The sequence below is a fragment of the Filicampus tigris genome, chromosome 7, assembly GCF_054856515.1.
Source record: "Filicampus tigris isolate MCC_2025a chromosome 7, RoL_Ftig_1.0, whole genome shotgun sequence".
Taxonomy (NCBI): domain Eukaryota; kingdom Metazoa; phylum Chordata; class Actinopteri; order Syngnathiformes; family Syngnathidae; genus Filicampus; species Filicampus tigris.
This window is the reverse complement of record NC_141223.1, coordinates 92,448-105,000: the sequence shown is the minus strand read 5'-3', so window position 1 is coordinate 105,000 and position 12,553 is coordinate 92,448. Positions and strand designations below refer to the sequence as shown.

Here is a 12,553-nt window from a genome sequence, read left to right as displayed (position 1 = left end):
CTCGGACCTGTGACTCGTGTATGCGTTTGCGTCCTTGACGGGGATTTGAATCCTGTGAAGCCCTTTGAGCTGCATCGTTACACACAAGTATAAAAAGCGCTCGCCAAATCCCGTTTGACTGACTGACAGCACATATCGGGTGAGACGTGTTTATTTCCTTGTGCCTGATTTTGGGACAATCAAACTTCATCCTGACTTTTGACAACCAGCCAACATTCAGACGGCCAAAAGTGTTAGCGAGGTAAGAAAACGAGTCTTTCCACAGAAAATGAGTTGTCTGAACACAAGATATCCCAGCTTGTTCAACAAAATCTTCCTGTGAAAACGTCCCATCTTACAATGTGGACAAAAGCACGGCCTACACACGTTCATTTTGTTTTATGTTTTCAAGGGTGGTGGGTGTGGCTTACATTACCCCCCACCCCAACCCCCCAGAGTTGTTTTTTTAAAAACAAAATATTTTGAAGGTGAGTGCGTATACGTACCTTCTCTCGACAGAGGTGCGTGGCGACGTGGTGCAGGTGCAGGTAGTCTCGCAGCTCTTTGACTTTGAGCTTCATCAGCTCGGCGCGTTGCAGCAGGTTGCCGTGGAAACGCCGGCAGGTGTGACACAGGCGGGGGCTGGGCTCCGACTGAGCTGAGCAGCGGCCGCAGTAATTCTCTTTGCAGTCGGCGCACACGTGCTGGCGGGCGGAGCACAGGCGCCATTAACGTTCACATCGCTTGACACGGACACCGTGCACAGGGGGAGGGGGAGGGGGGTTTTTTGGTTGCGGGAGGAGCCACGATCGCCCACGCCGTCCCTGCGCTCGCAATCATCACTCCTTCCCGACTCAACAATCATAGTGATGGAGCTTGACGTTTGTCGAGGCCATTTGAGGAACTATGTTGGAGCGGCCAATCAGAGCGGACTAAGCATTGCGTCATTTTGGCCAAATCTTATCTCGTTGCAGTGGTTACCTTGGTGGTGGGCGTGTCCAAGTGGCGCCCGCAAGCTTTACAGGAGTGCTGTTGCTGTTCAGGGGGCGGAGTCGGCTGGCCACTGAAGGCGGAGTTCGTGTAGGACCGAGGGTGCGGCTCGGCCCCGCCCGCCTCGTTATCCACCGAGTCCAAGCACAGCCAATGACAACATGACGCCCACATTTCTGGAAAAAAAAACCCAACAACAACAACATGACGCCCACATTTCTGGCAATGCGGCGTTGCCTGCATTGGTGAACACAGAGCAAACTTTTTCCACTGGGAGCCGCATACAGAAACAAGAAGGCAGCAATGATTGAATAAAGTTCATTTTGTTTCTTATTTACAATTGAAATTGTTGGTTCTAAAACCTGTCTGAGAACAAACGATGTCAAGGAGGCAGCAAGTCCCCCCGAATTTTGTTTTTTTTTGGGGGGGGGGGTTGGGGCGCAACGTCACGGCTTTCTGGCAAGTAGTTGAGGATTTTTCCTCATTTTGAGGTCATCCGTCAGCATTCGGTCATGTGAAGCCAGCAGGAGGTACATGCATGTTGGCGTCGAGAACGTCGCCCTCTTGTTTGTTCTTGTGCCTTTCCACACGTACGATCAACTTTTGTTGTTGTTTTTTTTCAAGCCACTTTTGGCGCGGACGTGTCAAGAAAAGTTGAGGAGTTGAGGTCAGCTTGCCTTTTTGGAGTTGGGACGCACACAGGTGGCAAATGGTTTGCATGGGAAGTGAAGTGACTCCCCAACTTTGCTTGCGTTCAACTGAAAACAAATTCTAACTTTGACGGCAGCTTTTCAAATGGTGCACTCTGACTTCCGCCAGTTTGCCTTGACGTCAACACGAGCCAACTTTCAAACTTTCAACCTGCAACGTCACGGCCAACTTTCCCCCTCACTTTCGACACTTCGCTCGCACTTTCGACGAGTTTGTCCAGCGAGTGTGCTAAGCTAACCGAGCTAGCCGCGGGCGGGCGGCTTGGTCACAAGACACGAGCGGGCCAAAAGTTGCCAAAGTTCAAGGACAACATTAGCAAGGCAAGCCAACAAAAACGACAAGCAGAAAGCAAGAAGTCGAACTGTCCTCACCTGTCGCCACTTTGGTGACGGCTAGCGGCGGCTAGCAGCTCGCGAACCAAACAGGAACAAGGTGGTCGGTGACGTCATCAGGTGGTCGCCCCACGTCATCAGGTCGCGTGCAGGTGATACGGCCACGAAACACAGATATGCCGATGACGTCATATCAAGGCGCAACTGCTTTTAATACAAGTGCCCTGCCGCTTAGAAGTATCGCTTAGAAATAGAGTTCACTAGATGAATAAAACACACAAACATTCATAAGGAAAAATGGCGCACTTTTAATCTTGGAAATTGACTTCTTTCACAACGATTGTAAAGTAAGAAAATGTTTGACTTTAGAAGGGTTTCAAAGAATTTCCAGATGAAATGGCACAAAAACACAATGCCCGAGGTCAGCAAGTGCCCAGAAAAATGAAAATAGAACACCAGTTGGCTGATTCTTATTCATGCGTGCAGGTCTGCAAATGCAGCAAAGTTGCAGATGCAGCCAAGTGAAAATGAAAACTTTGAATTCGATGCTTTCAAAGGTCACTTTGTACTCAATGGAGTGTTCAAGAACGAAGGCGTGTGTTCTTTCTAAGGTCCAGCGCCACCTTCTTGGTCTTCGTCCCACTAAATGCAAACTTTAAATGCAAAGTGTTATCTACGTGTTCTCTTGGCTTGGCAGCGCTCGCGAGATGTTCGACCACCTCGAGCGACTTTGCGATCGCTGTGTCGTCCGCAAACTTCACCATCGGACAGCTCGGCCACCATCAATGTTTGCATCTGATTGGGAAAACGGGTTAGCCAAAGTCGTCGCCGCCATTTCGACTGTTCTATGATTTGAAAGCAACATGGGCAAGCTTGGATACTGAGCCACCCGTGACGGCGAAAAGTTGGCAAGTTGCACCATAGAAGCTCGGAAGCCAGACGTCGTGGGAAAGGCTGCTGTGAAAATGAAGACCTCGATCGTGACAAAACGTTGCAAGAGGCTGAATCTTGCAAAATGGCAGTCAACACCAGCTTGAGGCGAGAAGAGCTTGCTTTGCGGCATGGATCCTTTTCCGCTTCTTGCATGACACTTGGGATGGATGTTGCAAATCATCTTTACAAGTTGCTTTGCTCTTAATGAGTGGACCGATAATATGCAGGGCCGGCCGGCCGGCTCCAGGATTTGTTTTGGACTCTGCCTGGGCCAACTAAAATCCTGGAGGCGCTTAACTGTGTCTACATAGATTGATCTCTGACGTGGCTGTCGCCCCACTGAGCCATCCCCGATAAGATGCTGCACAAACTCATGTGAACATCTTTCAGTTGTCCTTGTAATGATTTGCAGGGCAAAAACGCTCAACGTCTTATGAAAGCACCAAATGATGGGTCCGGCCCACTTGGACCTGTTGTCAATTACCTGACCTGGCTGGAGAAACGCGTCCAATCAGGGTGAACGTCGGCGCTTGGCAGGCGCGCTCTCACGGCCGCACCGTGCTCGGGCTTTCCCGCAGCGCAAGTCGGGAGAAATGAAAGTGTTTGCAGGCCCAATCACACTGTTTGATGATTCCGTTTATTGCCGTCATTGTCACCAAGGAAAAAGAAAAAAAAAAAAAAACATTTAAAACAGCCGTTTTATTTCTTTTGTACAGTAAGAAAGTGTCTGCGACATCCAGAACACATGAGACAAGAACCCGAACAATGACACACCCCGACCAGGTCCACAAGAGCGTATAGATACGGGACCCGGTCCAGAGCCGAGTCCGGACCGGGCCTAGAAGCCGAGCCTGGACCGGACCGCACCGGAGCGGAAGGAGGGGGGGAGGGCGGGAGGGAGGGAGGTAGGGGGGGAGGGATCAGGTGTGGACCAGGAGCAGAAAGCGCCAACTTGCGGGGAAAGGAAGTAAAAGACGAGGGTGTAACATGCTGCTTGCTTGCCTTGCTCGGCTCGGGCAGCAATTTGGACTTTGCTCTTTCTTCTGGTGGTCCACACTGACACAAGCAAACCTTTTTTCTGCTTTTCTTTTCTGCTCTTCCGGCGTCCGCTCGCTCGGCTGCCGCAAACGCGTCACTGCTGCAATGGAAGACACACGAGCAGATCAACAACAACAACCACCACCACGACAACCTGAGCAACACGCACAGCAAACATCGAGCAGAAAAGACGCCACGTGGCCATTTGATTGGCCCGTCATGAGACACCATCAAACACTTCTCAAAAGCATCACATGACCAACTCATTGACTGGCAGCCATTTCCACTCTCCACCCAATATTGTGTTCTACGGTTATATAGACCAAATGAAAACAGAGTGATTCTCTTGGCTAAAGAAACAGGTTGATTCCCCGCCCTTCTGTTCTTCAGCGATTAGCAGCAGAAGGCAGGAAGGTTTTATGAAATTCATTGAGCAATTTTCCCAATCTAACCCAAATCGAACTTCTTCAAGCGCTGCGCCGGTCTTTGCTTTGCACCGGGTGGCTCAGGCTTAGTTGCGCGTTGGCCAGCGGGGGAGGACATTGCCCAACCTGGCGGCCATGTTTGAAAATGGACCAATTGAATTCATCTCCTTCTTCCACAAAGACAATATGAATCACAATAGCGCGTTTAGACTCTACGATGTATAATTTGGGCTTTCGTTGCAGCTGCCAGTGAGTGAGTGAGTTGACTCATTTGAAGATGAGCTGAAGAATCATTTCCTAACAACACGTGGTCAAGCGTGAACACGAACATGACAAGCGTTTCATTTTCGGTAGCGCGGCACGATGAATTGTCAACAAATCACGTCATGGAAACTCAATTCAACGCTTTGAACATTCCCGCAAAACAAAATGGCCAACCGCAGCGGCAGCGCGTGACCGTGATCGAGAGCAAAGCAGCAAGATGAGCGGCAAACCGGCTCGGTGCGTGGGACCGTCGCCGGCGCCGGCAAGCCGGATGGAGTTTGGCTTCCGGGGGGCGGGGCTTCGGTGGGCGTGGCCAGCAGTGACATCACAGTAAACTGAAGTGAGGGGGCGGAGTTATCTCCAAGTCTGCGTGAATGCTGAATGGGTTCCCTCCAAAAAGCGGAGCCAGCCGGCCTTGGGACTGAACGTGCGGCGGAAACCTAAAAGGCCCGTTCAGCTCACGCGGCAACACCGGCCGCCATCGTTGCTTCTTCCTGTGCGCTCCAAACAGCGACGCCATGACACTTCCCCGAAACGGCCGGCCGCCCGCGTTGACACTTGAACGCAGCAAAAATCCCAAATGGCCTTCCTTTTCGGCGGAGCTTTTTGCACGCCCGAGCCGACCCAGCTCTCGGCAGCGGCTTTCGCGAGCGGCCCACGGCAGTTGCCCGCCAGTCAACGAGAGCTTGCGCACGCGCCAAAAGCGTTGCCGGCTTGAAGCGGGCGAGACTCGGCCAGCCCGCGGGCGAGCCATACAAAGGCAATAGAGCGGGCCGCGCCAGTGAAGGGCGGCGGGTCAACCCCTCAGGGTATCCCCGCCCTCGCTTTTATTTAGGCGAGCCGCCTCTTCCCGGACCGACAACCCAACCGCCCGCCCCTTTGACGCGTTCATCAAAGCGAGAACGCGCGATATGGCGCACGCGGAGCCTGAAAAGACGATACGGGCTGGCCGTTTAGCGCCGGCGGGCGTCCAAATAGCTCAATGTGCAGAGCAAGGCGTGCGTCACCTTTTTCCGATTTCGCAGCGGGGCTTAACTCGATTCTTTCTCAGCTTATCTCCTGGATGGTTTGGTTTGGCGAGCCAGTCAGAGAAGCCCTTCTCCTATTTGGCTGACGAGCAGCAGCTCAAAATTGCGAGCAGTCCTCCGAAAAGGAGCTGGACGTCTCAAACGCCCGCCGCCGCTTGCCCTAACAAGTGGACTTGGGAAGCTGAGCTGGGGGGACGGCCGGTGTGGCTCAGCTCAGTCCGTTGCTTTGTCCTGCAATCGTTTTGTGTGGAAGGCCTTTGCAAGGCTTCGGAGCAAAGAAGGTGGCCACTTGTCGCTGTGCTCAACTGGGGTTCGCCTAGAAAGTATCGGCTGCATTTTAGGCTCATCCTGCAATTTCAGCCCCAAGTCCAGCAGCACCTCAAACGTTTTCGGGCCGCCGTGCCTTCTTCTGCACCCACATTCTTTTGTCCGACTCCGCTGCTCGACTCCGCCGAGTCAAAGCATCCCAATGTCCGACCGGTGCCCTCATTCAGCGCGTCTTTTGCACTTTTGCACCGCTTTCGCATTTTGCGCGGGCCGAACCGAGACGCATCCTTTCGTGTCTGGCAAAAAGCCATTCAAGTCTACTTCATTCCGGCAACGATTCATCACGTCCGGCAAATTGCCAAATGTTCTCGCCAAAACAAAGCCAAGTAGCCCAGTCTGACATCCCTCCGCATTTGTTGAGCCGCTCAAAAGCATTCCACATTTCAACAATCCCAGCTTCAGCATTCACACGCAATTTGGAGAGAAATTGCGTCGTCGGCTTTATAGGATTCATATTGTGGCAAAGAATGATCGAAAAGACGAGGAAGAGGAGGATGAAGAGGGCGGCGTCCGCTTGCCGTCTGTCAGTACATAAAGCTAACGGCGCCGTTAGCGTCTCCGAGCTCGAGTGGGGCGCCGGTCACACCCGCCCCCCGCCCCCCTCCCGCCCCCCTCAGTCTTGAGCTTTTTCCCGGGAAATCACCTCCTCTCGCGGCTTGGCGCCCCCAAAGATGGCGGAGTTGGGGTTGGCCACCTGGTTGAGAGGCTCCGACACCGTCCGAGGCTTCAGCTGGAGGCGTGGCCTCTGGGCGCGCTCCTCTGAGATGGGGAAGGGGGGGGGGGGGGGGAAACAAAAAAACAAAAAAACACACTCAGCAATTTCAGTCAAGCAATAAATCAGCAATTTCAGTCACGCAACAAATCAGCTGAGCGAACAAATCAAATGAACCGAGCAGTTCGGCCTCAAAGTTCAATTGATGAAATCAACAAGTCTTTGGGGACTCAATGAATTGTTTCCAGACCTTGTTCAACTTCAAATTGTCCAAATGCTCCAATTTCAGACTCTCTACAGTAAACAGTCTTCGACATTCCGGTAACTGAAAGGTAAGACTACAAGTCATGATTACTTTTATCATCCGCGAACCATCGAGTTGGATTAAAAAATGAAAAAAAGAAAAAAAAACAAAAGAAAAAGTTCCATCCTTTGAATCAAAACCAGAACATGAGTTCAAACGGCCGGTGGAGAAAACGCGCAAAAATAAATTGATGCCGATTCAGGTCCTGGTCTGGTCCATAGCGCGAGTCAGAAGTAGTGCAAAAATGTTGCAAAACCATTGTTTTGTTTTCCAAAGGAAAAAGCAAACTACGATGGCCACGGGAATCAGACATTTGCCGTTGGGAGGATTTGGACAAGTTCTACAGTGGCTATACGATGAATCAATGAGTTGCGGAACTGATTAGGTGTCAATGAATCAAGTCATTGTTGCACGCTACAGCCGTCCAACCAAATCTGTCAACCAACAATTCTACCAAGCATCCAGCAATCAACCATATCAATCCACCAACCAACTACAGGTGCACCTATTTCATCGAGGATATTTGATGAAGCGATTAGAGACCTCGCCGAACTTCAAATTGTCCAATCCTCCGCATCGAAGCAATGGCTGGAACGACCGATTGTCAAAATATTTGCTGGCCCGCGAGCCAGGCGTCGATCCTGACGTACCGTCAGATGGTTCCCTGAAGTCCGACATGCCTGCGCGAGGCGGCCCGTCTCGGAAGCGGCCCATCCCGCCGCCGCCGCCGCCGCCTCCTCCTCCTCCTCGCCTGTCGCCACCGCGGCCGCCTCCCCGACTCCGCCCTCCCGAGTAGTCGTCGTCTCTGAAACCTGAAGAGCAGAAGCCGAGGACGCCACTGAGCACGGCGGTCAGACGACGACGCACGTGAGTGGGCGTGCGCCCGCCGACCGACCGCCCAAGGGAAAATCCTTGACTCCTTTCCTACCCCCGAAGCGCTATGTCAGGATTTTCCGACAATGGATCGAGATGGCGGAGCCCGACCGATTCATCGGTAAATCTGCCAATATGAGCCCTTTGCAAAGCAAGCATAATCGGCCAGACTTTTGCCCGACAGACGTCGACATATTCTTATTTCTGATCAAGCGGTAAATGCGGTTGCCGACAGACGGCGCTCGAACTGAACTTCATGTTCCCCAGACAATCCCAACGACGTGGCTCTCAAGATAAGAGAAAAAGTTGAACTCTCTCAATGTTCAAGCTCACCCATGAGCTGGCAGGCTGCTAAACATTTCAAGATCAATTCATTTCATGTCGTAATTTATGGGCATGTTTTTGAGACTTGAAAATTCCTCTCTGTGGTCTGTCAACTTCAACAATAGGACCGATTCATCGGTGGGACCCAATTAGATACTTGCTAGAATGTCCACGCAAAATCCCTTGCTAGTGACTCGGGAGTGAGGAACGAGTGCATGATTCGTCATCATCATCATCATCATCATCACCGTCAATCACATGACACGAATATGCAGATGAGCGAATGTGCAGCTGCGAACGCTAGTTGCCAGTCAGGTGACTTTGTCCTGCCATCTGATTGGTCGCACCTCCACCGGGCTGATCCATGAAGTCGTCGCGCCCGCCTCGGGGTCCGCCTCCTCGATGACCTCCTTGGCCTGCAGACGACATGCCCGTTAACAGCGCCTCGGCAGCCAATCAGATTTTAGGACTCGTCCGCCAATCAGACGCTTGGACGCAGCGAGGACGAGCAACCGCAAGCGGCCGCGGCGAGTGAGCATGGGATGAACATGACGAACGTGAGCACGCACACGCGTCGGGCGTACCTCGAGAGTCGTCTTTGGGAAAGCCAAAGCCGCTCCCCCCTCGCGCTTGTCTCCGCCCCTCTGCGATGTCCACCCGAAGTGACCTGGAACCTAAATCCTGCAGGGGCGGAAGGTCACAAAGACGCTGAGTACGTGGCGAGAGCCCCAAAGGTGACGGACGGCGGCGATGGACTCACGGCGCCGTCGTAGGCCAAGGCCTCCTTCAGAGACTCCAGATCGTCAAACTCCACATAACAGAAACCTGAACGAGGAGCACAACGCAGCACAAAGCCGAAAGGTCAACGGGCTTCCTCCACTTGGGCGGCGCTTTTTGACCGCAGCGACTCGAAGCACTTTATGGCCGGGGGTGTCCTCAGCACCAGGATGACAACTGGGGTGTCAGCATCCTGTTCAAGGACACTTCCACACGGTCACAAGGGCTGAGGATGGAACCCGCAACCTTGGCCATGCCGCCCCACAATGTGTGGCTCGACAGCGGCTCAGACCCGGCCCGCGTGGGTGGGTGGGGGAAACCCAGCACATTCGCTGCTAAATTTGCAATTCAAGTAACTGTAGTTGCTCATTTTGTCCACTGGGGGGGGGGCGCACTGACGACCACTTCAAGGCCACTGTGGAGGATTTGACGCCTGATCTTGTAAAGGCCCAAAGATGAGGTAAGCGCAAAGTAGGGCTGCTCGATTGCTTGAAAAAAAACATATTAGTCATGATTATTTTGCTAATAATTGAAATCACAATTATTCAAACAATCATTTATACTTGGGTACAAAAAACAAGAAAATGTTTAAACTACAACAAATAAATGTAAGTAAGTTCCTTTCGGACCAAACAAAATTGATCAAATTCGTTATTGCAAAATAACGTATAAATTCAAATACGATTTCCTTGTGTAACCAAACGCGTGCATTGGATATGAGTGAATTTGAACCGTTCTTTTACGATGATGACCATTTTGTAATCGTGGAGTGTAACAATCGTCATTGTAATTGAAATTTCGATTAATGGCACTGCCCCAGCGCAAAGCAAGCCTACTTGCGGCACGAGGAAGAGCCCCTGTCCAGATATTTGATGTTGTTTTCATTTCAAGTTTGAACCGTCTTTGCTTTTGTGTCTGATTTGGACTCCACTTTGTATGCAGCCACGGTGCTTTTGAAAGTGCTCTCCAAATCAAGTTGAGTTGAGCTGAGCCGAGGGAGTGAAAATGTGAAACTGTTGCCAGCTCACTTAGGTGCAAGCCTTTTTCAGTTTTTTTCCATGCGTTGCCACAGCTCGCACATCTTCCCATGACTCCATTGACAGGGCGGGCAAATAGGCCCAGTGAAAAGTCACCACTTGAGTTTGGACGGTGTGACGAGTGCCTTGAGCTTGTCAAGATTGGCCAGACGCGTGCGCGCGCACATTTTGCTCCTGAACAAGCCTTACGGACTGCCTCGACAGCCTTTCCATCTGCAAGTTGCACGCGTGTCAATGCAAAACCGGTGTCAGTGGTTTTTGCAAGGAATGGCGGGCTAGGCCCAGCGCTCACGCGCGCTCACCTTTGAACTTGTCGGTCTCTTTGTCGCGCACCAGTCGGACGCTGCGGATGCTGAGGTCCTTGAAGATGGTGTCCAGGTCTCCCTGGACCGTGTTTGGCGGCAGGTTGCCCACGTAGGCGGTGAAGGGCGGCTCCGAGGGAAGCTCCTTCATACGCCGACCTCCGGGGGGGCCGCCGCCACCGCTGCGAGGCCTGGGAGGGGGGAACCCGCCGTGAGAACTTGGACACGTTGTAAACGCTAGCCCGGGAAAGTGAGCAGGGGCCAAAACCCCCACAGGATCGGGCAAAACCATCTCGCTTGAGGCTTGCGAGGCAATGCTGGGTTTCCGTCAAGGTTCCTTCGAGGTCACAAACGCTCGCAAAGGCCTTTGTTCACACCGCAGCGCAATTCCGAATTTTTGACCATAGGTGATGCGTCGTCTTTTGTCAATGTAGTGCGAAGAGTACAACACCGATGTCTTTCGGCGCTGTATGAATGCTGCGTCATCAAAAAGGCCAATATGGGCTGCGTGCGGGCGGAGGCCAATGCTTGGAAGGCAGATCGGCCGATGGAATAATGGGGTTTTCCGACAAACAAAAACAAATTTCAAACTTTTTGTTTGCTTGGCTAAAGATGCAGGTCTTCTGCAACTATTTTGACTTAGTAATGAACAGCCAAACGGTTTTCATTCTTAGATCAACATTTTATACTTCAATTTAAAGTGTGCATTGCAGCACACTATTTCCTTCTCTCGAAACATTAAGTGAGAATTGAGAACAATCTCTCCTTTAGATTTTGGTCTATGAGACAAAGTGACGTCAGAAGCACTGTCGCGATTTTGCTGGCTAAAACAACACATTTGAGTAAGGCTGGCTTATTAGAACGTGATTACTAGGAACGGCAACTGTGCTTCAGGCTGTCAGCATCAACATGTGCAGTCCATTCATCCATCCATCATCAATCCATCATCCGAAGCGCTTCTCCTCACGAGGGTCGCGGGCGTGCTCGCGATCATCCCTGCTGTCGCTGCTAGCAGCAAGCGAAATACGAATGACCCGAGTTGCGAGCTTGGGGACGGAATGAATTCAAGTCTCCAATGAAGGCAACCCGGTAAACAAAGTTGCCATCATGGTCATGCCGCAGCGTCGGAGACGCGCCAAATGACACGAGCAGCTCCGATGTCTTCTTACAAGACAAGACACAGCGGCAAAGATTCGAAACATTTGAAGAAAGGCGTCGATATTATGATGCTGCTGCTGCTGCTGCTGCTGCATGCGTTCGTGCCTGCGTGCGTGGATCGAGGCAGCAGGGAGGCGGGGAGGCGGGCAGGCAGGCAGCCTCCGCCACACGGCGCAGAGGCCACGCGGGCCGCCACCGCCGCCGTAGATTCCTCGCAAATGTCGGAAGATGGACGCTGGCTCGTTTGGTGCAGCGTCAAGCGGCTTGCCCGTTGGCAGCTCCGCATGTCAGCTAGCTCGTCCAGAGCGAGCGAGCCAGCCAGCCAGCCAGCCAGCCAGCCAGCCAGCCAGCCAGCCAGCCAGCCAGCGAGCGAGCCAGTCAGTCAGTCAGTCAGTCAGCCAGCCAGCCAGCCAGCCAGCGAGCGCGCTGTTTCCCCGCCGACTGTCTGGCCTCGCCTGCGCACAAACCTCGGGACGGAAGCGGCGTCGCAACGAGCTGGTGGGAGGAAGGAGACGCAGGCGGGAAGGCTCGGGAGGACTCACCCTCTGTTGCCGCCGAAGCTGCTATAGGCCCGGTCCCGATCATCGTAGTCGTAGTCCGCCATTACTGCTGCTGTGTGTGGGGGTGGGCCGTGGGGGAGGCGGGGCCACAAGGAGGGCCTTGACGTCACGCCAGGAAAGCCTGTTAGGTGTCCGTGGCGCGCCTGAGTCCTGACCGCGAAAGCAGCAGTGGACAGCCACCTGATTGAAAACGAACTAACTCTCTGTTGTCTACTACACTGGTTCTGGTTCTCAACCTTTTTCAATGATGTACTCCCTGTGAAATATATATTTTTTTTTTAGCCAAGTACCACCTAACCAGCCAACCCCAAAATTGTCTAAAAGTAGAGCGCTGTGCCATCAGTGTCTGATGTATTAAACTTTTGAACTCCATTTGTAGCGATATCTGTCGAACTATTTGGGGGGGAAAATAACTTAACAATCAAAGTGTCCTCGTTTGGGGGTCATAGTACAGACCTGTTCTCAAAATGAAATCATTC

General features: G+C 52.3%; 2 protein-coding genes across 5 annotated transcripts in view; both read right to left on the bottom strand.

Moving 5' to 3' along the window:
- Positions 1 to 2,143, bottom strand: part of rffl (ring finger and FYVE-like domain containing E3 ubiquitin protein ligase) — a 20,099-nt gene extending 17,956 nt beyond the window's left edge. For all 3 annotated transcript variants that reach the window (XM_086035390.1, XM_086035389.1, XM_086035388.1), the window contains exons 1-3: positions 2,052 to 2,143; positions 961 to 1,145; positions 486 to 683 (exon numbers count right to left, since the gene is read on the bottom strand). In XM_086035390.1, coding sequence (XP_085891516.1) covers positions 486 to 683; positions 961 to 1,143 — 381 coding nt within the window. In that variant the 5' untranslated portion in view covers positions 1,144 to 1,145; positions 2,052 to 2,143. The remainder of the gene's footprint in view (positions 1 to 485; positions 684 to 960; positions 1,146 to 2,051) is intronic.
- A 1,417-nt stretch (positions 2,144 to 3,560) lies between these two features.
- eif4h (eukaryotic translation initiation factor 4h) lies at positions 3,561 to 12,217 on the bottom strand. Of its 2 annotated transcripts, XM_086035392.1 has the most exons (8): positions 12,057 to 12,217; positions 10,357 to 10,547; positions 9,001 to 9,065; positions 8,825 to 8,921; positions 8,588 to 8,656; positions 7,694 to 7,855; positions 6,671 to 6,786; positions 3,561 to 4,083 (listed from the first exon to the last, which is right to left on the bottom strand). In XM_086035392.1, the coding sequence occupies exons 1-8, from the start codon at positions 12,116 to 12,118 to the stop codon at positions 4,078 to 4,080; spliced, it is 768 nt and encodes a 255-aa protein (XP_085891518.1). In that variant the 5' UTR covers positions 12,119 to 12,217; the 3' UTR covers positions 3,561 to 4,077. The 2 variants fall into 2 exon arrangements, with proteins under 2 accessions (XP_085891518.1, XP_085891517.1); XM_086035391.1 differs by lacking the exon at positions 3,561 to 4,083 and having other exon boundaries at positions 6,420 to 6,786.
- Positions 12,218 to 12,553: the final 336 nt, after the last annotated feature.